At 36.2% G+C, this 27,223-nt stretch overlaps 1 protein-coding gene across 5 annotated transcripts; it reads right to left on the minus strand.

Moving 5' to 3' along the window:
• Window positions 1-3,829: 3,829 nt before the first annotated feature.
• LOC105700139 lies at window positions 3,830-21,131 on the minus strand. Of its 5 annotated transcripts, XM_012425761.1 has the most exons (10): window positions 20,220-21,041; window positions 19,909-20,012; window positions 16,487-16,932; window positions 15,734-16,020; window positions 14,407-15,624; window positions 13,633-13,922; window positions 11,534-11,653; window positions 11,245-11,452; window positions 10,909-11,010; window positions 3,830-6,645 (listed from the first exon to the last, which is right to left on the minus strand). In XM_012425761.1, exons 2-10 carry the CDS (start codon window positions 20,003-20,005, stop codon window positions 6,306-6,308), a joined length of 3,108 nt encoding a protein of 1,035 aa, XP_012281184.1. In that variant the 5' UTR covers window positions 20,006-20,012; window positions 20,220-21,041; the 3' UTR covers window positions 3,830-6,305. The 5 variants fall into 5 exon arrangements, with proteins under 5 accessions (XP_012281184.1, XP_012281181.1, XP_023288545.1 ...); XM_012425758.2 differs by lacking the exon at window positions 20,220-21,041 and adding an exon at window positions 21,116-21,131 and having other exon boundaries at window positions 11,245-11,653; XM_023432777.1 differs by having other exon boundaries at window positions 11,245-11,641.
• Between the last annotated feature and the right edge of the window lie 6,092 nt (window positions 21,132-27,223).

Consider the following 27,223-nt stretch of genomic DNA (forward strand, 5'->3'; position numbering starts at 1 on the left):
TATGTTGGATGCGTTTTGTTAGAAATGAACCATATAAAATTTTCTATAAGACATCAATGAATGAGAATGAAAATTTTAAAGTCCTGGATTTATTACCACGTCGGGGTAGACCAAGAAAGTTCGAAAATATTGGATCGACCCCACTTTATAAAAATATAAGACAAATTACAACAGCGAAATTCAAGGACATAATGGACCTACTACGAAATATACCACCGAAACATCATGACTTCTTCAAATCTCTTTCACATACACAAAATGTAGATGAGCAGTAAATTGTTTTGTAATTTATGTAGTTAAAAAAAGTCTTGAATTCCATAAATATTGTTGTTGAAGCGTTGTAAAGATATATAAAATAAATTGAGTATTGTTTTTTTCAGTTTGAAACATTTTAAATTATGTTGAATGGACTTGGGCTATTTCAAATGTTATAACGAATCTGGTTGTTAATTTTGAAAGTAGCTTAACTCCATTCTTGGTAAGAAAACGCATATTATTCACTTAATAATTGCCAATATTTTAATACGAACTGTAAATTTAATTCCTTTAGATACACTTAAGCAGTATGACTCATTGGTATCCTGTACGTAAATTTTTAATTGCATCGAAACACAAACCCTTAAATATCTCAATTTAAGTATAAATGGACTTAAGCCACTTTCAAAATAAACGGCTCAATTATCTTTTATTGGAAACATTTTGTCATATCTCATCGTTGGCGAGAAATAAAATGAAAATTGAAAATCGAATAATTTTTAGATGATTTCACCCCTTCAAAATGATTTTCCGCCAGAAAAAATTGTTTGTAACTTACCTAGACACTAAATATCCCCAAAGTTTCTAAATTGTTTGAATTTCCGGATGGGGGAACTGCCCTTGTTAGTATGTTTTCATGGTCGATCATTTTCCTTTATTCATGGCCTCCACTCAATTGTATAAGTGACTAATCTTTATTCGGAACTATGTAAGGGGTTGCTAACGGCAGTACCGAACTTGTCGGGCACCTCGCACAAGTAATAAAACGGTGAAAAATCATATTGCGTGTGTGTCATAAATCTGAATACGAACCCGACAGCTTCGGTACTGTGGTTAGCAGCCCTAGGAGGGAGATGTTACGTTTACAAAATCTCACATGCTAAGCGAAGACTCGGAAGCTCGACTTCTTGTCTATCCGTGTTTCAGCAGATTCGGGTTTCTGTCTTTCGGCTGCATTCGACGGAAGGATATTCTCCCCCACCACCCGGTAAAAAGGCTTGAATACAATAGGATTCAATGTCTCATAGTTTCAACGTAAAAGTGATGATTTTTCTATTCTATTTAATACCTGATTTTTCTCTCCAGGTCCAATTCCCACAACAGGAATATATTTTCTGTGAATCAATTATAATCTATTCTCCTTTTGTATTCTGATTTTTGTGCAATTCCGAAAAGAGGAATATATTTCTGCTTTGTTTAATTCCTTCTAGTCCGGTAAGAAATGTCGATATTAAATTGTTTCGTATTCTGTTCACAGGAATACATTATAGGAATGCCTAATTCCTTCCAATTCCTTTAAAAAATTTGTATATTCAATTGCATTGAATTCTTTTTTTGGAATATAAGTTTATAAGTTCAAATTTAAATCAATTCCACTTTATATACCCGAGAGATTAAGTAGTTGAATTCCAATATTTGAGATTGGTTTCAAATGTATTGTTTTCTCCTGAATTCCAAATATAAATTTGATTAAACCTCATGCATTTTAAAAAGTATTTACTAAATAAACATGAAATTTCACATTTTTTATGTGCGAAAGTGAGGAGAAGGTATCATTGGAAAGAATTGTAAAAAATTGCCATTGTAATTTACGCAATAATTAGTTACGCCTTTAATGTCAATACACGGAAAGAAATAATTTTATTATAATTACTATAGCGACATGGTCAAAGTACTGTGGTAAATGAAACCGCATAAATAGTGAAATTGACCACATAGAATGATAAACGTAACCTTGCCAATAGGTACTGTGTCCATGGCGCTGGGCTTAAAAGGTGCAGTAGTAATCAACATTTCAAATGGTAATATTAACTTTATGAACAGCTTATAATAACTATAATAAGATACAAGGTTTATCTGGTAGCTGTAACCACAATTATGGTAAGACTTTACATATTGCAAGGTTACTCTAAACTTGCTTATGTAATTACGGAAACAATGGTTTGGCACCATTAGTTTCGACAGAACCACCAGATGGCCAAACTTCTCACAGGCCATGCAGACAGTTCGTTTGCATATAAGACCTGTTATTATTCCTTGCATTTATGTTATAATGACCCTACCCCTTCTCGAAGGAGAGGGAAAAGGGAAGTTATCATCGAGAAAGCATCCTTTTGAGCATAAAATATTATTTTACTACTTAAGGTAGAAATATATGAGGATACTGACAGGAACTTAAGTATAACGTACGTAATCATAAAAATCGAATTTTTTTCGTTTTTTTCTTTTTTCCGTGGAAATAAAAAAATTTGTTTCAATTCCACAAGGAGTATTGAGATTCATATTCCTTTGCCTATTCCAATTCTCGTATTTTTGAATTCCTTCGAATCTCATTCCCCTCTATTTTTCAGAGTGAATTGATAGGAATTAGATTTTGCTTTTTTCTTTTATCGCCAATGGAATGAAGGGCAATGGAAAAATCAGGTATTCAGTGGAATTAAAATTTTTAATTCCAATGAATTCCAGCCTTCTTACCGGGCACGATTACTCCCAAACTTAAACAACAAGCGATGCACCCTCCCCGGAGACTAGGTGATCCTAAAAAAAGATTCAAGACTTCCATTGTCGATTCGGAACAGGACACACCTTCATGATTATTTCACTCAATAACCGTCACAATCTTCAAATATTTATCCGCGATCGTAACACTATGTATTTAAAAAGAGTGAAAAGGTGCAGTAAAATGTCTTAAAAGAAATTAGAAAATGAGCAATAAACACAGTTTTTGATAACGTTGTACTCTTTGTTACTAATTGCATGCACACAATAATTACACCAGAGCTTACCAGGTAATGAATGGCTGGCATTGTATTAATTTTCGTAATTTTATTTCATTAAGTTTTACACGTTTAAAATAATAAAGTTTGGAGTCCAACGGTTTATAAAAATACAGATAAAACTATGCATAATCATAAGTTATTCTTGCATTATCACAGTGAAAGTCTGATATGCAAGTGGAGTGGCTCGAGTCGCTTATTTCTGTAGTAAACATAACCAGTAATAATAATAATGCTTTGTACAATTTGTAAGTTTGGAATTAATAGTAATTTGCGTTGTACCATAAATATTCAAGGATGTCTATTGTTATTTGTATTTGCATGTACTCTACTAGAATTAACGTGGTACACAGTATTTTGTAAAAAATATTTTGTGAAATGCAGTCCCTCTTGGGATATTGTTTCTAATTCGACAATAATATTTGTTGTCATAGTTTCTTAAGTAACAGAACCTCTCAATCACGTAGGTAAATTACAAGCGAAATCATTTTACCAGTACATTCTCAAGAGTTTAGCAAACACTTCTGAATTGCACAATTAATATGACAAACGTAAGAGTTTCCTTAGTGATTTGCTTTAATTTAATTTATGAAGTGTATGTACTAATTGTTACAGATATTTCTTTTTAATGAGCATTCTACATTCAATTAAAGTATAAATGCTGTCATGTTTACCGCTTTTTTTACACACAAAGTATATGAATGGAATGGAAACGGATACGTTAGAAAGTAAGAAAATATTGCAAAGTATTTTTCAAATACATTCTAAGTGAATACAGAAAAAGTATAGCTTTCATGTCGAATATAAAAAATTCAATTTACTTTACTGTACATCACTTTATACACAATTCGCTACAAATACCAGCAGTACGTATTATTCGTTTTACAAGTTCTATTATATGCATTCTTGGAACATGTGCCGACAGATAATAATGCCAATATAGCAATGTGTGAATCCAAGATTTGTTGTAACTATACCTCACTTGAATATTTACTGTACAAATTTAATCTAATATCGGCATTTTCAAAATAAATTCATTCTTATTTATGATATAAATTTTCAAAGTATACAATGTATCACGTTCGAAAATTTTAGGGGAGGAACTATTCACGTTCATCTCTTTTCATAGAAGTTATTTGCCACTTGTCGAGAACATTCAATAGAGACATTATATGACACTGATTTTTCTTAGTGAAGTAGACTTAAATGATTGTTCCCCCATACTCTACGTATGTTTAACAAATCTTAGATCATATTTCAGCATGTGAAGAAGACATTCGTGGTATTTGTAGATAATTTTTTGACAAATTTAGAAAGTGAATACGGTATTAAAATTCCACTCTAACCATTTGGATCAGTTTCCATTGTTTCTATTTTTTCTTTGTCTTTGCAAACAACACGATTAATAGTATCTTGCATGTCCACCCTTCACTGTAGCAGCGCTAGATATCTTATTATAATACAGATATTTACAACGGTGAAATGTTAAGTCAGTTCTGACCTACTGATGTTAAAAAGAAGATTATTCTTCTAATCGTTGTCAAAGCATCTTATGTATAAGAAAAGAAATTCGTTAATTATTTACAACGAAGACCATATCGAAAGATAGTAATAAATAATTATGAATAAGGGTTTAGGCGAGGGTCAATGTCTGAAATAAATTAAAAAAAAAAAACAATGCAGGACGTTGAGTCAGTAATGCAGGGTATAAGTACAAACTAATGTTGCGCTTCTGTAACAAGGCTACGTTCAAAAGTAGATATTTCAATTTTTTCAACTTAACGAGTTAAAGCATACCCTACTACATATCTTGTCGATTTAAAATAGAATTCTAGTAAATTAATATATATTTACATGTATAAACATGAAACGCGCAAAGTAGAAACTGTCTTGGGAAGCTATAGTTAATAATTTTCAATGAAAGAAGAGATAATTGTCACGCCTATTTTAATACCCAAAATTATAAAGGTCTAAAGATAACATTTTTCTTCGTATCTCATCGAGGAATAAACATGCCAATTTATAGTGCATATTGATATTTAAAAATTTGTTGCACAATAGAAAAGAATGAAGTTCTTCTTGTAGTTGTTACATTACGTATTTTCAAACAAAATATTACTATAAGAAATAGATCACAATATCCGAAGCATCAAGAAAGGGACGGAAGACTACGTTGCATTAATTGTAATCGTATCAAAAAATCATATATTAAACGGGGGATATGTTTTGAAATTAATCTTATCTCGAACACGATGATTGCAACATAAGTATGTAATATTTATTGAAAGATGAAATGGGGATTAAGAATTTGACATGAATGCAGACTTTTGTGCATGTTTAAAAGATGTGGACAAAAATAAATCATTTGGGACTTATATGTATGAAAATTGAATGAATAAATATACACCTAAAAATGTTAAATAATCTGCAAAAGCATAAACAAATATATTTTTACTTATTAACACCGCGACGTCACTTCTAATATCCAATCAATGTTACGTATTTTTTTTCGTCTCGTTTAAAATAAATCCCCAGATACTTCAGTTTTAAGCGATTTAATTTTTTCTAAAAGCATGGATCTTCAAGACAATTATCTCTTCTATAGACTCATCTAAAGTTTCCTTAATCTTTGCATACATTCATAAGTGAACCGACAGTTAAAAATCATTCTAATAGATAAACTGTTGAATGAAATATAGGAGTACATATAAATAAGCATAAATAAAAAAAACGTACGATTGTAACCGACTCATTGAAGTCACTGAACTCTACAGGATATTCCCGTCAACTCATGATGCCGGTAGTAACTAACAAATTTATAAACCTGTTCATTTTACGCAATTAATGTGCGTACATATAACGACCATTCGCGGTTACCTATTTACTTACTTTTTCGTTTCAACAAAAGTAGTTGTTCCGCAAAAATTTCCAAATGTTGTTTTTCAGTTTTCTTGTAAGAGGGTACAATCGGAAAATAAGTATAAGTATAGAAATAATATCACAAAATAGTAAATAGCTATATCATATAATACTTTATAGGATTTGAAATGAATCGCGCATAATTTTAACAGTCAAACAATCGATCTACGTGAAATCTGCAGCATAATTATTTATCTTAAATAAAAATCGTACAATTGCCGGATTATGCGACCTTATTAATCATCATCCAATTTGCTTCGCTCCTTACTTTCTCGACGGAAATAAACGAGAAAATATGCGGGATTGCACAAAATGGAAACGGCACAAAAAATACAACTTTTAAGGTAACTGTAGTTACCTACTCGACAAATGTTTTAAAGGACCCAGACTTAGGATCGAGGTTGCACCGAGTGCCCCTAAATTGCAAGCATTAGGATTCCTTGCGCCATCTATAGTTATTATCGGTAAACCAAAGTAACCACCAGTTTGCGCACTAAGTTGCGATAATGGGATGTAACTTTGAATACCAAGACTTGACAATCGATTCAAAGCTTGAGGAGATTTCAGGTCGATTACAGGAATTGCCAATTCTGCACCTCCATTTTGTGCTGTCATATCGACTTCTTTGTGATACGTCTGCTTGTGCGTCGCCAAATCTTGTGACGTCGGGTATTGTGCTTTGCACAGATTGCACCTAAAACCAAACATTTTTTAATAAAGATTCTTAAGTCTTAAATTATCATGCCTGTTTTACCTATCGAAATCATTTATATGTGCGAAGAAGAATACGGTCATATCATGATCATAAATACATAGTTTTAGATGATGCGATTATAGCAGTAAAACACATAAGATCGCAGTACCATTCGTTAGGGCCGGCAGAACGCACTAAGCAACCTATGTTAGGTATAGGAACCGTTGATGTTGAGGAGTATCTCGGATACAAAAACATTTTTTTATTTTCAGCAAGGGTTTTTTGGGAAAGCCGAGGGATATTGTTTAAAACATCATAAGTCATATCAGTGGTATTCAGTATTTTTTTTATATTATTGTTCCTGGTAAGAACCTTTCATAAAGATTTAGAATTTCACTATTTCCGTAACTATCGCAAGAGGAGAACGATCACTTTTCAGATTAAAATTTATTAATAATTGTTTAAGATCAACTATAGCATAAGGAAGATTGCTTAAATCAGCAATGATTTGAATAGAACACGATATATATGAAAAATTGTAAGGTGATGTGAAAGGTGAGTTTGAACGGTCAGTTACACGAATAAATTTACCCTTAACGCTCCGACTTTTAATTGTGAATATCGACCGGCAACTCCAACTTATTCTCATCATACTTTGACTTGCAAGTTTTTAAGTGTCAGTGCTTAAGAGGCACACTTGGAGCATTAAGGGTTAAAGAAAATTAAATTAATGGACCGATTCGTGTGAAATTTTAACACATGATTATGGCCTATGAGTAGGCTAAGGCCTTATCTGATACTAAAAAATATATTATTTGCGATACTTTATCTAACAAAAGCATGGATTACGCGTCGTTTTGCGCAGGCGCGGAGTACGAATATGGGCACATCTTCGTCCTTGGACGTTTTGAGACTATTTTCTGTACTGTTCCCCGTCCATCCCGTTTGTTTACATCCTCCTCCGCAGAAAGGCCAACATTAGGTATCGTAGACAATCGCGAAAGGATGTGCAAACCATGCTTGCGTTACATAAAACTCATTTTTTGACATAACTTTTGATATTTAGCATACACCAGAACCAAATAATAGTTTTACAATTATTCACGACCAGGAGACTATAAAGTAACAAATAAGAGTGATAAGAATCATGTTCTATCGTTGGAAACATGATGATAAGAGAAAGTTATGCATTCGAACCTGAAAAAGGTAAAAAAATGTTATCCTCAAATTTGAGGTGTACGATGCAGGTAATCCGTGCACTGTAACTACCTTGTAACAAAAAATTAGTTTTGTTGAAGCAGCAGATGGCGCCACAATGTCGATTAAGTTATAGGAAATAACAAATCTAGAGGATTTCTTGAGTTTTACGTCAAACTCTTCATAATCATTCTATTGGAATGACACGTGGAGAATGCGATTTCTATAATTCGCAATGGAAAGTGCAACAGATAACAACATAAATATAAATGTCGGTAACGTGGCACGCAGTTTAAGATATTCTATCGGTTATACAGTATATCACAATTATTATTTACCGGCGTCTTTTATATTTCTCGATACCTTCCACATCACCTTAAGAGGATGCTAAACCATCCTACCATTACCGGCTGAAAGACGATTTGAGTTGTTAAAAAAAAAGACGTATTTCCTCGACAAAATGAAAAATGATAGATAACTAACAGATTAATGGAATGACCATCCAAATCATACTGAAATTGAGAAAAAATAAAAATTTGCAGATTCTGTTATCATTCAAACTGCCACCAACGACAAATCTATGCCCACATAAAAGTATCTGGGACTTGCTCACGTTTGAGATTACCATACTTGTATTTAAAATAATAATAATAATAATAAAATTGCCATAATAATGAGTGAACCATTTCCCAACAATTTTAAAACCGAAAAATAGATAAAATCTATGAACCCGTTTTACACGTGTCATTCGCGGGTGAAAATCCTACAACGTAGGTAAAGAAGGATAGTATTCAGTTCGGAATCGTCAACACAGATGATGACGTAATAGCTTTTTAATATAATAAATATACTATAATGTAACAAACTAGGAAAAAACGTAATTCAACAGTATTTGATGAGTGATTATCACAAATTTGCCCAAACTTGTTCGCCTAAATTTTAATGTAAAATAGGCAAAAATAAGTAATTGGTCGCAGTATTTCGCGTTGTCTGTAGAATGCGTATAAGCACATTCTCTAGTTTGTTCACGGGATGCCACGACCGGTAATGATGCTACCTCTCTCTGGTTCGTTACCCTAATGACGCTCGGGTAGATTCGATCATTTCAATCAACTTCAACCATTGAACTATATCCATACTGAACTAAGCACAAGCCGCGAATCCCCTCAATGAGAGAGAGGGTCTCAGAGAGTGCGTGTGTTCTTTTCTCGCACGCAATCCCTCGAATCGTACTGCTGACATTTAGATATTAACTGTACAGGCTTGTACTGGAAGAAAATATACGACACGAATACCCCCCGAGACTCCCTCTCTCATGGTGATTTCTAAAACATTGGGACATACGGCCGTGCACGTTCCAACATGAGTACAGTTCAGTGAGTTCAGCATTTCCTTAACGGCGTTCACCACCAAGTAGGGACGATAACTTCCACCGCTAGATGGCATTAGCATCGAATTCGGTGGGAGGTAACCAAAACGTACTTTCTCGCTCGGATGAGGGAGACGCGACACATAATGGGCAGTGTTTAGCAACGGGCGAAAAATGTGTGCGTATTTTGCACGTATACAACTCACACAACGGCTAGACGCCTCTGGACTAGGCGCCGAAACGTGTGTGACCCTCGGCCGCACGCACACGCAAGTTGGACGCTCCGCCTAGAGTCGGCAACGGTTGCTAAGGAATGCCCAAATTCCTCGCGAGAAACTTGAAAATCCTGAAAAAGGTGCTCCACGGGGACAACGATTACGTCGCGTGCGTTTTTCTCAACCGATCGAGCTCAACGAGTGCTCGTTTTAAAGATAAAATGTTCACGTGTGTTTATATGGGAGCGATTTTCGATCGAGCATCTCCTTCCTAGGTAAAAGGGCATTGAAATTATGTCGTTGCACTTTTTTATATGATAATGACCACTTATCGAAAATCGCTCCCATATAAACACAGGTCAACGTTTCATCTTCGATATGAGCACTCGTTAAGCTCGATCGGTTTAGAAATACGTTCGGAATCGTTGTCCCCGTGAGGCCCTGCAAAATCGCTGGAGTGGTGAGCGCCCTTAAGGTCAAGCGAAATCAATCCTCAAAATCAGTCAATTCGAATAAGACACTTTCTTTGAAGGGTATTAAACTGAACTGCCTGAAACTTAAACTGATGACTCGTGAGCACCTAAGAAATATCTCGACTTTCAAAAGTTCGATTTTCGAAAAAAAATTATTTTAACCTAGACCAGAACCAAAATAGAGTCAAACTTTCATATTTCGATCAACATATAATTATTAAAGGCTCTGATGTGAGAAATGAAAGTGTCAGGACAATTGCACAATATAGAACATTTTAGTAATCGAGAAATGCGCGTTTGAACGAGATGAAAGCAAAAAAGTGTCTTATGTGCTTCTGTGCTAAGACGAAGGTAACACGAGGTCTCGGAGACAAAATTGATTTAGCACTGAGATCACAGATGGTGCAGGGTGGCACTCTGTGGTCAATTACAGTATCAAAAACTATGAATCCTGGGGATTTCTGGAGTTTCACGTCGATTTGTTTAGAATCATTGTACATAAATGATGCATTGAGTATGCCATTCGATATAATACTCAATATAATACGGCACAGCTGTCAGTTTAATACGAATGTCTGTAACTTAAATATTTACAAGAAACTTTCATACCGACGTCAATTAAATTTCTCGTCGGGGTTCACTTCACCTTAATATCAAAGAACATATTAGACCTTTTGCTAATATGAAACTGCGGAGTTTTGTTTTCGTAATGATAATTCTAAACTATAAAAATTCTTGCAAAAGGACGCTACATAAATTCTTACATAAGGACGTCAAGCTCTCTAGTGCCGGCCCTACCATTCGAGATTCGTAAAGAAATTATACGCCTCTTGAGAAATGCAGGTAGGCTGCCCTACTTTATCCACAATTGATATTGTAATTTCAAACATTCACTTTAACTTTATCCTCCAAAAACATATTTAAACCATTTCTTCCAATTGCCCAATGTTATATTTTCACGATATCTTCTTTTTGTAAGAATAATTGAAAAAATTGAGGATCAACTTACTTGTGGAGTAATTTACTAGTTGCCCGATGACTTGCCATATGTTGAGTTAACATTTCTTGGTTTTGAAAACTTTTGTCACAGACCTGACACGTCAATAATGCTCTGAAACAGTAATAATGATGAATTAATATTTATATCTAAGTCACTTAAAATGAAGTAGTCACGAGGTAGTCAGATTCATCCGATTAATTCCGTGTTATTATGTTCCATAATAAAATGGAGAAACGCCAGGAGATTGGAAGTTCCGAATTAAAAATAAAAAAATTGGAAAATTGCAGGATTCAAACTTGAAGTTGGGAAAGTAATCAAACGTTAAAAATGTAAAACTAAACCAACCTCGGTGGTCTGCCCCTTCTAACCATAGGAGGTGGCGGCGGACCATCCTGGGTGAGATCAACAGTAGGCGGTCTAGGAGGTCGTTCGACCTCACTGACCGACTGCTTATTCTGTTTGTTCTGAGGTACAGCGAATTGGTTTTGCTGTTCTTGCTGTTTCCTCTGTGAACTTGCGGGTATTATAGAAATAGCCGAGTTCAAGTTCAAGGCTGTAACATTCATAGGCTGTGCCGGAGGTGGAAGTCTTTGTTGCTGCTGGGGTACTTGTTTATTCTGTTCACTGGCTTTACCTTTATTCGCCGCCGGAGTGACCGTGATCCCTCTGGCAGCTAACACATTGGCAACAGCTTTAGCGTCAGGTTTCTTACCGCCGAGCCCTGCAGTATTTTGCAGTTGTGCTGGAGCGGAGCCTTTGAATTAGTAACAAAAAATACAGAGTATGTTTTGTGCTAATTGGTGTTACCTCAGTCACTACTGGCAGCTTGTAAGCACTACACGATAAGCGGAAACGGACAAATTCTGGCTTACGAGAGATGAATCAGGTCCAGCCTCCTTCAAGAGGTTCCGCGATGTATGTCATCCTTGCTCCACGTGTCATCTTTTGATCTCAACGAATTTACTTCTTTCAGAAAGCTTTGTAAAATCACTTTATTCATACGTAGGCCTGTGAAATTTGCAAAGGGGTAAAAGTGCCTACACAAGTAAGAAGAAATGTCGACTTAAAGCTTTTCAGTAATTTAAAATTTCTAAAATTGCCTACTGGCCTGCTAAAAAGAAATAACGGAAATGGACACGCTTTGAATGTTTCGATACGTTTTTAGTGCAATTTTTGACAGAAACGGACGGAGGAGATTACTTAGAAGACGGGCCACTCTGCCGGTTTATGTATATTTTAAAGCGCTTACGGCAAGTTATGCGATGATATAAGAAAGTAGTGAAAACACGATCACGTACATACATGTGTGTTCCGACTATAAATAGCAACGAGCAATTATCGTTTGAATGGTCAGAGACACTCAGCGACGACTGTACATTTCGATTCGCTTTTTCGGCAGGGTGAAATTTGAGTTACAAAAATGTATTATTCACTTTTTCTAGAAGACAAGCGTGCACGTCCGTATCTCAATTTTTTAAATAAGGCACTTCTTTAAAATGTAAATTTCTGATAGAGGTTTTCGTATCTTCGTTTGTGACTTCAGGGTGAGAGATGAAACGTTGACTCAGTAATACATCCATTCTTAAGGGGGTAAAAAAAAAAGTGAAATGTTTCAACGCTTAGATTCCCTGTAAAGGAGCACCTCGCCTTTCGCATCACCGTAAACCAGATTTTAAAAATAAAAAAGTCATTTCAGCATACCCTTCAAGTGACGCTACATTACATTTATCTTGAAGTGTATACATGCTATCAGGACTCCAATAAGTTCTACGGGTGTAAAAATAGGGATACGATTCACTTTTAATTTACTACTATTAGGAGGAGGAATAAGTGCCCGCCGTTTTAATTACGTTACGTTATGTTAAGAGGATATAAAAGGCGTTAAGAAATTGAATCGACGTCGATAAAGTAAAATTCATCTATACCCCTTTTAGTGGTAATGCTGTTTTGAATACTGAAGTGGTAACATAAGCTGGTGCGTCCCATTACCGACATTTATATCTAAGTTGAAGTCTTTTACAGTCTACGTCGAGAATTATACGAACCGAAGGGTTCCATACATCATTTCGGTAAAGTAATGATAAAAAGATCGATGTAAAACTGTCGAAATCCCATGAATTCATGACTGTTTATATTTTGACGAACCAACTTTGTTATCTGTAACGTTTAGCTGCAACTAAATTTTTGCTCTAAAAACACGTGTTACCCGCAGGACAACACAGCATTCTCTTGCAATCGTTGGTGAAAGTATTTGTCACATTTTCCCATCTGACTCTGTAATATTCCATTTCTACGGTATTCTAAATTGTTCAGGCTAGGTCCTGAAACTCTTTATTTCCGATTCTAAGCCTCCAAGAAGCGTAAAACATCGAAAACGTGCACGGACCACGCCATGTTGGTTCTAGTCCATGATACGTAAATAAATTTTTGAAGAAAAATGAAATTTCATGAGTTTCAGGACCTACTTTAGGGCCTCCATATTCACGCGGTAAAATTTGAAACGAATCGGTACACCCAATTCGGAGAAATATTTTCACCAACGATTTGATTTCTCAGATATATATATATATATACTGACTCTTTCACATCCCCTTAAAAACGGCGGGAACTTCTTCCTCAACCCAATACATCATACCGATAATCTTTCCCTGTTTTCTGATTTTCAGACTGTCGAAGGTAACGTTTCTACTAAACATTAAAGAATGTAACTTCGTAAGATAACATCAAACTTACCAGGTTGCCGAACGCTAAGCGTAATAGAATCTGTTAAGTGAATCGTGGAATCATTCCTGCTACACTGTTGACTCGTAGCACCTTGCACGTTCTGGATAACAGGAAGCCCGTCGTTTCGCTTCTGCTGAGCGATTACGTGGCAATCCGCATCTTCGTTTCTATCCGGCAGTAAAACGTCCATTCGTCTTTGCTTTTGGGGGGGATTACCTTGCTGTACTTGCATTGGCTGTTGTAAGGGCCTCTTCATCCGCTGGCGTGGTATGGGTCCGGACTGGGGCATTCGTGGAGCTCTGCGATCCAACGATTCAAAATATTCAATTGACTGCGATTACGTTTTATCAAGTTCATTCTAGGATGTGTAAGTCCCACGGCCAATCTACTGGTAGACATTACGTAGATCGGCCGAAACATCCTGAAATTGGGATATTAACCAATTGCTAACCTCACGATCGTCAATACTCAAGGTAAGCCATTTAAAATGATTACTCCAATCAAACTTTTATAAAGTCTCCATATATCGCATTCCAACAAATGCTGTACGTAAAAATCGGCTTTACGACGTATCGATATCGTGTTAACAAAAACGCTAGGTGCCATTCTTTAAATTGCTTTTCTTCTATAAATAATATCAACTGCGCATTGGAAATATTATGGTAAGAATTTTCGATGAATCCCCCAAGTCTTGGATCTAAAAGTCCGGGGATTCGCAGAAGTTTAATTTAATAGCGCCACTGAAACGAATTCCGAGTGTCAAGGAAATCGAGAGAAACTGACCTCGTACTTGGCATAACGCTGGGATACCTCCGCGGCATCTGCTGTGGAATTTGGGGGTGCATCTGCGGAGGCCCAGGCATCTGTGGATAGGACCCCGTCCCGTACTGGGAGTACAAATGGGCAATGTGCGAAGGGTAGTGCATTCCCTGGGGGCTGGGGACTCTGTACAACGGTGGCCTCCCCGGTGGCTGGACGAAATAATTGGATGCAGGCAGCATTGCGGCGTTGGGCCCGGGTGGAAGGTTCGGGGGCATCTGCGATTGAGGCAGAGGCATGCGCTGTACCTGTTGTGCCAATTGCTGCACGGGTGCCGGCAACTGTTCAAAGTTGACCGGTGGCATAATCTGCTGCGCTGTGCTTTGTACACCGGCGTATGTTGGCGAGCCATTTGCGGCCTGCTGCGTGGAGGCAAGTGGCGACGTCAACGGCGACGTCAACGGCGACGTCAACGGAGACGCCATTGGCGACGGCCGGTTGTGTTGATGCGAACCCCCAGATGTGTGCGGGGAGTCGACTGAGCCCGCTGCATGGGGCGAGGTTGTGCTCAGGTGTGGAGAGCTTTGATTCATCCGAGGTGAGCTTACATTGAGGTGCGATGAGAGTTGGGCAATATTTGGGGAGAGCGGCGGTCCGTGTGCCTGGGCCTTGTGCACTGCCACTTCCATCGGTGAACCGAAGATCGAGGCGCATTCGGGTATGTTACACTGGTAGTGTCCCGCTTTGGACCTGTGCTCATCCAACTGAGCAATGTCTTTAAACTTCTCGTTACAAACACGACATGTGTTCACCGTCTCCGCCAGTCGTTCTAAGGAGACGTACTCCGTCTCGCCCAACGGCAAAGCACCCGACATGGCTGTCTCACTTTGATTCCGTCTCTGATGTTCCATCAAGAACGTTTGCAAGAGGGACCCAGCATTGTCAATGTTGTTGTCCACTAAAACACCTTCTCCGCCCTCTTTACTAAAAGTGTCTACCGATTTGTTAGTTATATCAGTAGACAGCTGATTCCAGTTGAAACTCGAATTTGCTTCGGATGACCCACAGTCCTCTTTTTCTGTGCAAGTCGGTACATGATTCGGAGATTCGACTGAGTATGCAGACGACTTCGAAATGATCTCGGTGGTAGTATCTTCTTCGAGTTGCTGTGTCATGGCGGATGGTCGTTCAATATCCTCTTCCTCATTTACTGACGATTCGCCGGATCGTAAATTGATGGGTCTGTAAAGTAGAAACATAATAACATGAAGAATGAATTAACATTCGTTTTTCAGCTATCGACTGAGATGGCCCATTTTCAGTGTCAATATAGAAATATCTAAAAATTTACCTTGATTGTTCACCAAGTTTCCTAAGATTTTCAATGGTCTCTCTACAAGTTGCCTCCAGCGCATCCGACTCCTCGTGATCTTCATTGTCTGGGAGAGGCTTCTCCGTTTTATCAAAGTGATCTGCCGATGAAACATCGTCTACATTTTGATCCTCTTTCTCCGATGGATTCATCATGTCACTTCCTACACCTGAGTCTCCCTCATTTGCATCGATGCATTGTCTTTCATGCTCGATCAACTGGTTGTGTTCTTTGGTATTGTAATCATGGCTTCCATAATTTTCCTGCTATGTATAACGAACTATGTATAGCAACTGTCAGAAATGATTATTTGTAATCACATTATATTATACTTAAACGGATCAAAGCATAGAGATACATTATGACTAAATTTTAAACATTTTTCAAGGTAGCAATTCCAATAATTCGATTAATCTTTAAATCTATAAAAGATTTTACAATTAAAATCATTAGTGAATGGGACGGATGACAAGAAAGTATTATATACCACAATCATATTCCCAGCATGCGATTCAATATACTATATTTATTTAAAATGATTTTATTTTTGGATATTCTAATTTAGATTATCTATATATTTCGCAAATGATTTGCACATCTTACTGTATATATATTATGTAAAAACGACGTGAAAAAATTAAATTTCTAATCCACTGTAATAATATTGCATAGCCTTATGATTCTGAAACGTATTCTAAAAAATTGTAACAATAAAATTTTAAGAATATTTACCTCTTGATTTAATGTCACGTTTTGGAAAGATTGATTAATCGAAGCCTCCGCTTCGTTTCTACCTTTTCGATCATCTTCTTTTGTCCCTTCCACGTCTTCCTTGTAATAGTCTTCTGTTTCCAAATCCAAATTACTGTTTACTACAGTGAAGTCTTGAGACTGTGAAGACTTTTTCAGAGTCAACTTAATGGAATCGATAAAACCTTGCTTTTTCAGCTTGAATTTCAATGAACCACTTTTTTCTGGATCCAGCCGATACGTATTACTCTGCTTTTTCTTTACCGATTTCAGATTGGGAATCCTATCCAGCACTACTCGAGGCTGCCGTAAATGCAAAAGTATATGAGCCCTCAATTCTCTCTTCGTTAAAAATTCTTGGTTGCAAATCTCACAATGAGATACAGCAAAAGGTAAATTTTCAATTGAGTTGTCCAAGTTGAAGTTCTCTGAAATAATAAACAATCGGTTAAGTACCCCATAGTTAATATTTTATTACACTCGCAAAAGAATTAAAAAATTACTCAATGGTATTAAAGTATACATTACTAAGTCGAAAATCGTTTTCATAAAAATGTACTCTATTACAGCTTAATTGTAATAAAATAATTATATAAATATGAAATTTTAACCCATAAATACAATAGTCAAAACAGATTCCAAGAAATCTTTTTCGAAATACAAATTAAAAGTTATCTTTTATATTGATAATTCCAAGATTTAATATTTTTGCATGATCAGTTTCTGTTTATTTAATAACTAAACGGACTAAATTAATTAAATAGTTTCATGGCACGTTACGTGTGAAATTCTTGCACACAATCCCTGCGTTTTATATTCAAAATGAAAACGATGTAACCAAATTATGATCGGAAACAATGGTAACAGACGTGGGTGACTTTCCGCAGGGAATATTTACATACAAACACGGTTAATTACATCTGCATGCTATAATCTTTTAAGACATTCATTTTGAACAGTGTTCGATACCTGGTTTATCAACTAGTTGATAATTTATTTAATACAAATTGTCCAGCCCTTGTAGCACGTGCTCTTTCGATAAACGAACTGGAATCGAAATACAACGGTCAGCGTGGTTACACGTAAACATGCGTCTGCCCACAAGGCGATTGTGCACAAACGGTATAATACGTGCTCTGTACAGTGCATTGGTGATGCGTACGATCTCTGGTACAATTGCACAAGCTTCAAGTGGGTTCCGAACAAAATCCAAGCAATTACACAGTTCCATTGCCAACTTGAGAATCCAAATAGAACCGAGCGATCATTTTATCCACCATTCAGGTTAATCGGAGGGGTAACCGAGAGATCCCTATACTTTCGTACTGGTCGAGACGAGTGAAAGAGACAGGACAGTGGTGTGAAAATCGACGAAGATAGTGCACGAGGTAAAATTGCCGAAGAGTCAAAATTGGCTCGCAGCCTTGTAAGGTTCCCCCATGTGATTTGTTACGAGACCGTGCCATCTCTTTCTTATCCGGCTTATCCGGGGACCTGATGAGTGCGACAAGAGACGACAGGCGAGCGCACAGGACATCTCGGATCTACAGTTGTTCCAGCTTCGCGATCAGCGTAATATCAAACTTGTTTCTAACCTCATCTTTTCCGTGCATTTTCGAAATGGCGGAATAGAAGACTTGGGAACCAACCAATCGATACGAATTAAGCTCGATTTTTCTTGGTAACTAACTAGACTGGTATTCTTTCATCAGGAGCAGTTTCAAAAATCAACTACAATTCTTGCCTTACCACCCTTCGATAAGGATCAGCTAATTGTGGGGGATTTTTTCTTTGATATAAAAGTATTCGACATTCGTTCCTGACTAGGGAAATGACAGCATCATCGCATGCTATTTCTTGACCTATCCAAATATTTTGAATGGATATTAAAGAATACCTCTAATTGATGACATATATGAAAGACATTCTCTGTTGTATTATAATAAATACCAAGAATATACACTAAAAACGTGTGTAAGGACAATATACCCTCGAGCTTGCTCTAAGGATCAACATTTAGGTAATAGTCACAAAAGCTTCGACACAATATATACACTAAAGCTGTGTCTTACGGAAAAATGGAAACCACAAAGAAAACAGTCACACAGCTACGAGTATAAACCATTGTCACATACATGGCAGACATGCGATCACTTTCATCAGTATGTGTAAACAATAAGTTTATTTAACCACAATGTAGCTCTTGTTTTTAATCGATTAAAAGAAATAGAATGTCAAATGTGTTTTGAAATATTAATCGTACAATGCAACCCGATTTAGTTTTAATAAAATGTATGAACAACGATCATAAGCTATACCCTTAAACAATTTTTATTTTTAGGAGCTCTCATGTTTCAACTGAAGCAGTAATAAACGAATAAAGCTTATGCAACAAGTTTATTGAATAAAAAGATTTAATTTGATTATAATGTCAAAGCCTTCAGATTTTAGGAATTAAATCTGAAACGGGTGCTTAGTCCTTGCTAGATCATGTTTTTCATTCATTCCATATGACTTTTGGAAGAATTGCAATAAACAATGGGGAAAAAAATACATTTTCACACAGTATTAATTTCTTTATAGACCTCATTAATATTGACCAAGATTAAAGTTACAATGATCTGAGATCTATGAAGAACGCTAAGCAACTTTGATATGAAGTAAAATAATTAATTATTTTACTATAGAAGTAAATCTGTGTCGTGGAAAGCCTTGTTCAATTTTTTACCATTCAAATCAGATTAACTCTTTGCAGTCTGAATTTCTACAATCATATAAATGTCAAATTGGCTCGGACTCGATATAGGATAATTCATACTGTGATCTAGAATATTAATCTTAAGTAATGTAAATTAATATGTTGCAGGAGTCACACAAAATGGAATTCTACCCAATGTCTGAATAAAACGAATGTTATTGTTAGAAAATTAATACAATATAACTGATACTTCTGTTAATATCACTGGTCACAATCTATTTTTATGTGAAAAGGTAAAATGAAACAAAACATTTAACAAATATTACACGATAATAAATTAAGAGCTGCTTTAAATACAAACATAATTAATACAAGGATTCTTTCAAGCGAAAGCTCTGATAGAATTTTTTTGATTTTATTTAGTAAATTTAAATTTTTTACTCATAAATTTTACTATTTTATTTCAATAAATGTCATGAGTTACTGCTGAATAATGAATTATGTCTGACCAAATTTTAGTCCCAGAATTATACAAATGTAGAGCCATATATCACAATACTACATATAACAGATTCATTGTCGCCGGAACTACATTGTTGATCTGACAGTCTAAGAAATAAGTTAAAGCAAAATTATGTAGTTTAATACAATGTTATCTACTAATTTTATAAAGAATGTTAATGTAGCAACCAAGAAGTAAACGTACCAAGTTCTGTTAAAATCTGCGTCGAGGAATTCTTACTAGGCTCGTCCAATGAGGAAAATTTATATCCAACAAAATCACGCTCCAATGGACTGTTCATTTCCAATCTGTAATGAGAAGTAATGATGTGCATAGATTGTAGAAAAATGTATAATGCATTAATTGTTGCATAGAAAAATAATTATTAAACTATACATATATTAATACATTACACAATATACATTATTAAATTGATTCAATAACCAATGTTAAAAGTATATTTTTAAAAGGTTTTGTAATGATAAGAGGAATCTACAACTTAAAGGGATACTTACAAGCATTGTTGTCAACAATGCTGGCAATTTTAAATGAAATAATGTCAATTCAATAGATTTTTATTTTTATTTTTAAGTCACACATTTGAATCTCTTTGTTGAGAAATTTATTCCTTGCATTGTATATCCAATATTTGACTCCTCTTGTGATATTATTGAGAAAATCAAAGGATTCTTTAAACGAATCCAGGTATACGATTATATGTATCCATTTAATCGACTAGTCTCCACTGACACAAAGTATTTTTGAAAAATCAAATAAATGCGTTTACTAATTAATGAAGGGAATCATTTCTTAAATGTCCCGGGACTTGTTTAAATTCGTAAATTTCAACACTTGCATAATTAGTCGACCACCGGCAGCATAGTCAACCGAGAGAATACGCAAACCGTATCGTCTTATCAAACAGTGTACTGCATATCCCGCGGTAAGTTTTGTAGTTTGGATTATTCAAGATGGCGGCCAATACATCGAAAACATATTTCTCTACGTATGCGCGAGCGATACGTTTACACGTATCACGCGTATCACGACGACCGAGTGAAGTACAATGCGTCGGAGGAATGTCGAAGTGTTAAATCTAATAGAGAACTGTCGCGCGGAACTGGCGCACTAATAATCCCAACTTATTAAGCCTATCGGACGTCCAAGATGGCGTCGGAAGAGAGGTGGAATTGATGTGCGACACGCGCACTCAACGTTAACCGCGCCGAGTTCCGAACCGTTGAGGCGCGTTCAGCGATGAGTTCAGAGTGTTCAGCAGGGTTATTTTCTAAGGACGCGCAAGCGGCGCGCGCTGCCAGCCTCCTGCAACCGGTCGACCGGAGCATTGGCAAGGTGCAAGAAAGAGAAAGCTAGAGAGGAAGAGGGAGATAGTAAAGTTGCTTTGCCCCACCAAGGTAGCAGGAACACCACGATTGGTCGGTTGTGGCAGGCTACACGGTCCCAGAATTATATACCTCGCACACTATGGAACAGTGGAGTCCTTTACGGAACCCAGCATGTGCAAAGGGGCTACAGGAGGGGGAATTAAAATTAACTCAACGTAAAGTGCAGCGCGCTTGGAGCGGGGAACCAATCGGCAGCCAGCGTTCGACCGAGGTCATGTGCGCGCGCACTCTACCCCGATGAATCCCGCATCCCGCATCCCGCACCACGACGCCGACAGTGCCATTACGCTCCCCTCTGAAAATACAATCCCAGCTATCCAATATCCGCCTAACATCCATAATATCCAAGCTGAACGATCGTTGCGTCGGAATTTATATGCGCCCGTTTAATATGCGTAACTCTACCCGGCTTTGTGGCCCGAAGAAGCACTACCCACATTATTGGGTCATCCAGTTTCATCAGATGCTAATTTGCGCTAAACATCCATTACATCGATAGTATGTTTAGCTGCGCTTTGCTGTGGAACGAAGACAAACGGAGATGACCCGACTGGTTTAACGGGACAACAGAAAATGATATGACGCCACACTTTTTTCCTTTGTTTATACAGTAGCAGCATGAATACCTTCCCTGCAAATATGGTCCCATCTGTGCATGATGAAGGCGTTCATGTCCGGCAGTGTACAAATACTGAGACGTATTACGATGGGTTTTCGTTATGATTTCATCCACAGTCGCAAGTCTCGAAGGTAGTAACTAATATTGTTCAGAATTAGGTCCAAGGATGCTGTTCATGTTTATTTAGTACAAATAATTCAGAAAGATTAGGTGTTATCAATTGATGAAACTAATTTTATTTTTAGTTTTTTTATTAACTATAATCTGTTATCATTTATCTGTCAATACAATTTTTTATATTCACGCCATTGTGAATATAAAAAATATGATATAAAATATGTCTCACATTTATATATTATAAATACTCTTATACAAACATATTTATATAGTACAACATATAAATTTAGTGAATTGAAAAGTCACTGTCTTTGATTTGTAATAATTTGCTTTATAAACAAGTGTCATTCGAGATTAAAGTTATAATTACGTATTCATATTTAAAAAATTTCACTTAAAATTTCAAAAAGGCTTTCGCCACAAATTTCTTTACGTCACTTTTTATTCAAAATAGGATTATTCGAAAATTATTCGATATCATCTTCACGTTTCATGACTACAATGATTAAACAATGATACAAATCACGGCGTTTAAAAAAAAAGTAAAACACGTTCAGTTTATAGTACTGTACAAGAATTTACGATCTGTTTAATCTTTTCAATCCAGAAAACTGTATCACTTAATGTACTAGAATCCGTGGTATTCGTATGTAAAGCCCACCCTTTGGTACTTGAGGACAATAGATGCTCGGACCTCCCTTTTTGTCCGATGCTGGACCGGAAAGTAAACGGAAGCGCGATAGAGCGTGGTAGTTCACAGTAGTACGTAGAAATGCACATAGGCGTTCCTGCTGAACGTTGGTCGACGTCAGTCGACGCGGCGTTGCATGGATACAAGGTTTGGTAAGCAATAGTAGTAGCTGGTCGGGCGCGTCAGAGAGAGAGAAAGTGGAACGGTAGGAGGGAGTATAATAGCGGAACTTGACGGAACACGTCGAAACCAGCCGAACCTGGCCTCTATCGATCGTGACCGCGTTCTGCCCGGTTACTCGGCGCTGAGTTTAACACGAGCCAGACTACGTGCAGAAGTACGAAAAACGATTCGGCCGAAGAACTCCGTCGTAGAGGAAAACCTGACGATTATGGAGTGAAAGGGATGCTCTCTCTCCCTCCGCTGTGCTCCATTCTGTTCCTCGTTTATATTCCGTAGCGGTTCCGCGAAACACTAGAATACAGCTGACGACATTCAATTGAATGCGTTTAGTATAGTTGTTCCCGCGTTAGCACCAAATGTTCGTTCTACGTTAATTGCTCGAGGCGTATCTGGTACGGAAAACGCAGCTAACTGGATTCCAAAACCGAACGGCCTATAACGCGAATTACGATTTTCGAGTACTCATTGTATCGAATATTAAAATTTCCAGCTAACAAGTCTCAAATGAAGGTTCAAGCACTCTTATACTTTATGCTTATCTGCAATAGGACTCGGAATGCAGACATAGCAGGCTTATAACGACTATCAAGGCGATAGCGTCGTAAATTATGTTTTCAATATTATATTCGTTATTTCATAGTAAAGAAGAAGAAGAAGAAGATAATATTCGTTAAGAAAACGATCGAACGTCAGGTATATACCCAGCTTCCTGTCGTATTTAGGCTTTCTTCAAAATGGAACAACTACCGGTACCGAAAAGAACTTGCATCCAAGAGACGCGCTCGGCACTCGTCGTTACGAAACAAAGTTGTCCTGGGTCATGAATGGAGTTGACGGATCGATTAATTGGAGTTTGGTGGAAGTTTTTCAACGGCAACCGAGCAAGTAGGTACCGGTCCATCGATCGACTTTGCCATCCCCTCCCTCTCGGCCACTATTTCGCCCGCTTCCGCCTGATCTCGTTTACGCTGGTGAGAGGATGGGCATAAGAAGGGGCGTTGTGTGGAATGGCGCGCCGATCACTGGAAGGGGAGAACTTATTATAACGAAAGTTGATCCACCATCCCTCAGTTACTCTTCCCCTGTACCTGATTTACTGCCAATTGCGCACAACTTTCTATACTCCTACCCGTTTCCGACGACAGCCGATCAAGTTGCTTACTCAATGACTGATGCCTCCACCCTAAAGATTTTGTTTAACCAATAAAACCAAAATTACTTAGTTTAAACGACGTTGCATTCCTCGGTGTTCCGAATCGTCTTTCACAGAACGGAAGCTAAGGCGACGGAACGTATCGAACTTGACACTTGAAAAAGTATAGTGATTTCTGTATTAGAATGTATGTCGAAGATCATTTTTCTTCAAAAATCGACTCGAGTTTTAACATCGATTTTTATACATCAAATGTATCATCGATTATAATGACCATATTTGATGTCAAAGGGGTAGAGTGAAGCTTTTGTTGCAATGTGATCTGTTCTAATATGCACCTAACTCCTCAGAAAACACCTTAGGTGTAAAAAAAACTTCGCCAAATATATTATTCTCTTTCTTGAGGTGCAAAAATAATTCAAACTTTTTTTTTTCAATACAAAATGTAAATCAACTTTTTTTGCCAAATATGTATTTTCATTTCATTAAATACTCAAATCAGATATTATTGCCAGATTGATTGATATGCTGATAGAAATGATTGTACATTTTGTTCCACATAATACGTCTATTCCAAAAATTGAATCATCACTCAAAATCATATGTCTGGGAAAATGTACATTTTACTATTTTTTTCTAATCAAATAAAACTTAAAACTAAATCCGATCGTATAAAAAAAATTAGAAACTGAATTGGAAAACATTTTATTTAGCGAGAATCCGAAGTGAACTCATAGGACTTCTCGTCAGTATTTTAATGCTCGCCAAATAAAATGTTTTCAAATTGAGTTTCAAATTTCATTTTTTTGATCAGATTTAGTTTCAAGTTTTATTTGATTAGATGAAAATAGAAAACTAGATTTTCAGACATGATTTTGAATGATAATAAAATTATTGGAATAGATGTACTTGTATTAATGTGGAACAAAATGTATAATAATTTGGCAATAATATCCGATTTGAGTATTATATAATAAAACAAAAATTCTAACATATTTGACAAAAATAGTTATTCCCATTTTTTTTTATAGAAAAAACGGTTTGAATTATTTTTTCAATTCAATTCAAGAAAGAAGAATGTATTTGGCAAAGCTTTTATACACCTAAGGTATTTTTTTAAGAGATTTCACTTCTTTTGTAATCAATTTTGTAAACATTTTCTAATAAATTTTATTGTATAGGTATCAAATTTGTATCCTTATTATTAAAATACATATTTTTTATTTGGTTAGGTTTTCTCTTTCTCTGATGGTGCTTTGCAGCACTTATTTTGGCCTGCAGTATCCGTTAGGACACCTTAGCCAACTCAAACTTCTAAACTGTTTTGGGTATTATTCCTTTGTTCCGTATTTGAGTTTCTCTTCTTTATGGGTTGTAAGAGCATGAGGAGCTAGTAGCTTTCCATGCGATTGTTTCTTTGTGTGTTGACACGGCGTTACCAGACGTCTCCCGCGTGCTTTGTTTTTGTGTAGGTCTTAATATATTGTTATATTGTTTTGTTTCCTGTTTTGTTTGTTGTCTTGGGTGTAGTTATTTTAATGCACTGGTTTTATCGTGTAGGTATATCGTTTAAAACAAATGTTAGTTTATACAATGAGTTTTTCACGACACCCCCCGAAATCGCAATGGCGGACGTCTTGCCGCCATCGTGATCGGCGGGAGAATTCTATTTGGTTAGGTCTAGTTTTAATTTAGTTACTTAGATGAGAATAGAAAACTGTAGATGTTCATGGACATATGATTTTAAGGGATAATATAATTTTTGTAATAGATATACTTGTGTTACTTGGAGGGAAATGTACAATAATGGCAAAAAAATCTGATTTGAGTATTTAATAGAATGAAAGTACTGATGTATTTGTAAAAAATAGTTGATTCCCATTTTTTATTTAGAAAAACAATTTGAATTATTTTTGTTATTAAAAAAGAAAAAAAAATGTATTTAGAGAAGTTTTTACAGTTAAGGTGATTTTTGAGAAGTTAATAAAGTATCAACCTAAAACGATCAACTACAGTACTGCCCTGAGTGTAGCACTGAGTTCGATTCATTATTAGTAATGAAAGGTGGACAACACAAAGGCACCACAGAACATGGAATATCCGTAAATTAATTGTATATAAATGTTTATTGAACGTGTGTAAGATATATATAGATATCTATAAACTCAATTTTAGATACACTCAGAGACTAGATGTCCGGATATGATACGTAATATATATATATATGTCAAATGGCAGTTTGTGGGATATTTTTAAGGTGCAAAATTGTCTTGCTATTTTTGTGGTGTGGTTTAATACAAATAAGTTTCATATGGTTTTTTTGTTATATTACTTCAGAACAAAAATATATAACAGAATAAAGCCATACCGGTAGCTTTCAGGACCATTTAAGTATTGGCTGTTTCCAGGACGTTTTGGAGCGATAGGTGTTTTTCAGGTCTACACGCGTATTGATAGATTTCAGGACATGTAGTGAAATAGAACAGTTATCTACAATTTTGCTCATTAAATGTTTTGAATATTCGACATTTAAATTTACCAACTCAAACTCGAATAAGTTTCATAAGGTTTTTTTTGTTTCATTACCTGAGAACAAAAATATATGAAAGAATTTAGCCCTACCGGTAGCTTTCAGGACCATTGAAGTATTGGCAGTTTCCAGGACGTTCTGGAGCGATGGGTGTTTTTCATGTCTTCACACGTATCGATAGATTTCAAAACATTGTCGTGAGATGGGGCAGTTTATCTATGATTGTTGCTCAATAAATATTTTGATTATCATACACTCTATATGTTTTTCCGAACATTTTGTTCTAAGAGTAAACACAATAAGAATGGAACTGTGAATTAAAGTGATGTGAAGGTGGCATCGGAGAAGTCTTGTTTATGAAACTTTTCTCCGACCTAGGTGTACCGAATCGTTTCAAACTTTACCACGTGAATATCGAGGTTCAAAAGAAGGACGTCAATGGAATTTTAATTTGACCCTTTAATGGCAAATTGCCATTATAGCGGCTCCCTTTATTCCATGAATTCAAAGCGATAAATGAATATCGTATTCATATAAAATATGGGCACTCTGCGGATAAGCTCTCCGTACAGGTAGCACATCTCCGCATCCGACTCCGCCCTACTTAAGAGGTTAAAAAAATGTCTATATAGATATTTTTAACACTTTTTATAAAAAAATGAAATTGTACGGATGCCAGGACCTTTCTTAGGGTGTCTACATTTTTAGGATAAAATTTCGAATGATTCAGTACATCGCCGAAATGTTTAATGAACGATTGACCCCTCGGATGTTACTTTCATATCGTCTTAATCGTTTAATAATGTGATGAGCCTTGAAA

Source organism: Orussus abietinus, unplaced genomic scaffold, assembly GCF_000612105.2.
Source record: "Orussus abietinus isolate OABI.00-Male unplaced genomic scaffold, Oabi_2.0 scaffold441, whole genome shotgun sequence".
Taxonomy (NCBI): Eukaryota; Metazoa; Arthropoda; class Insecta; order Hymenoptera; family Orussidae; genus Orussus; species Orussus abietinus.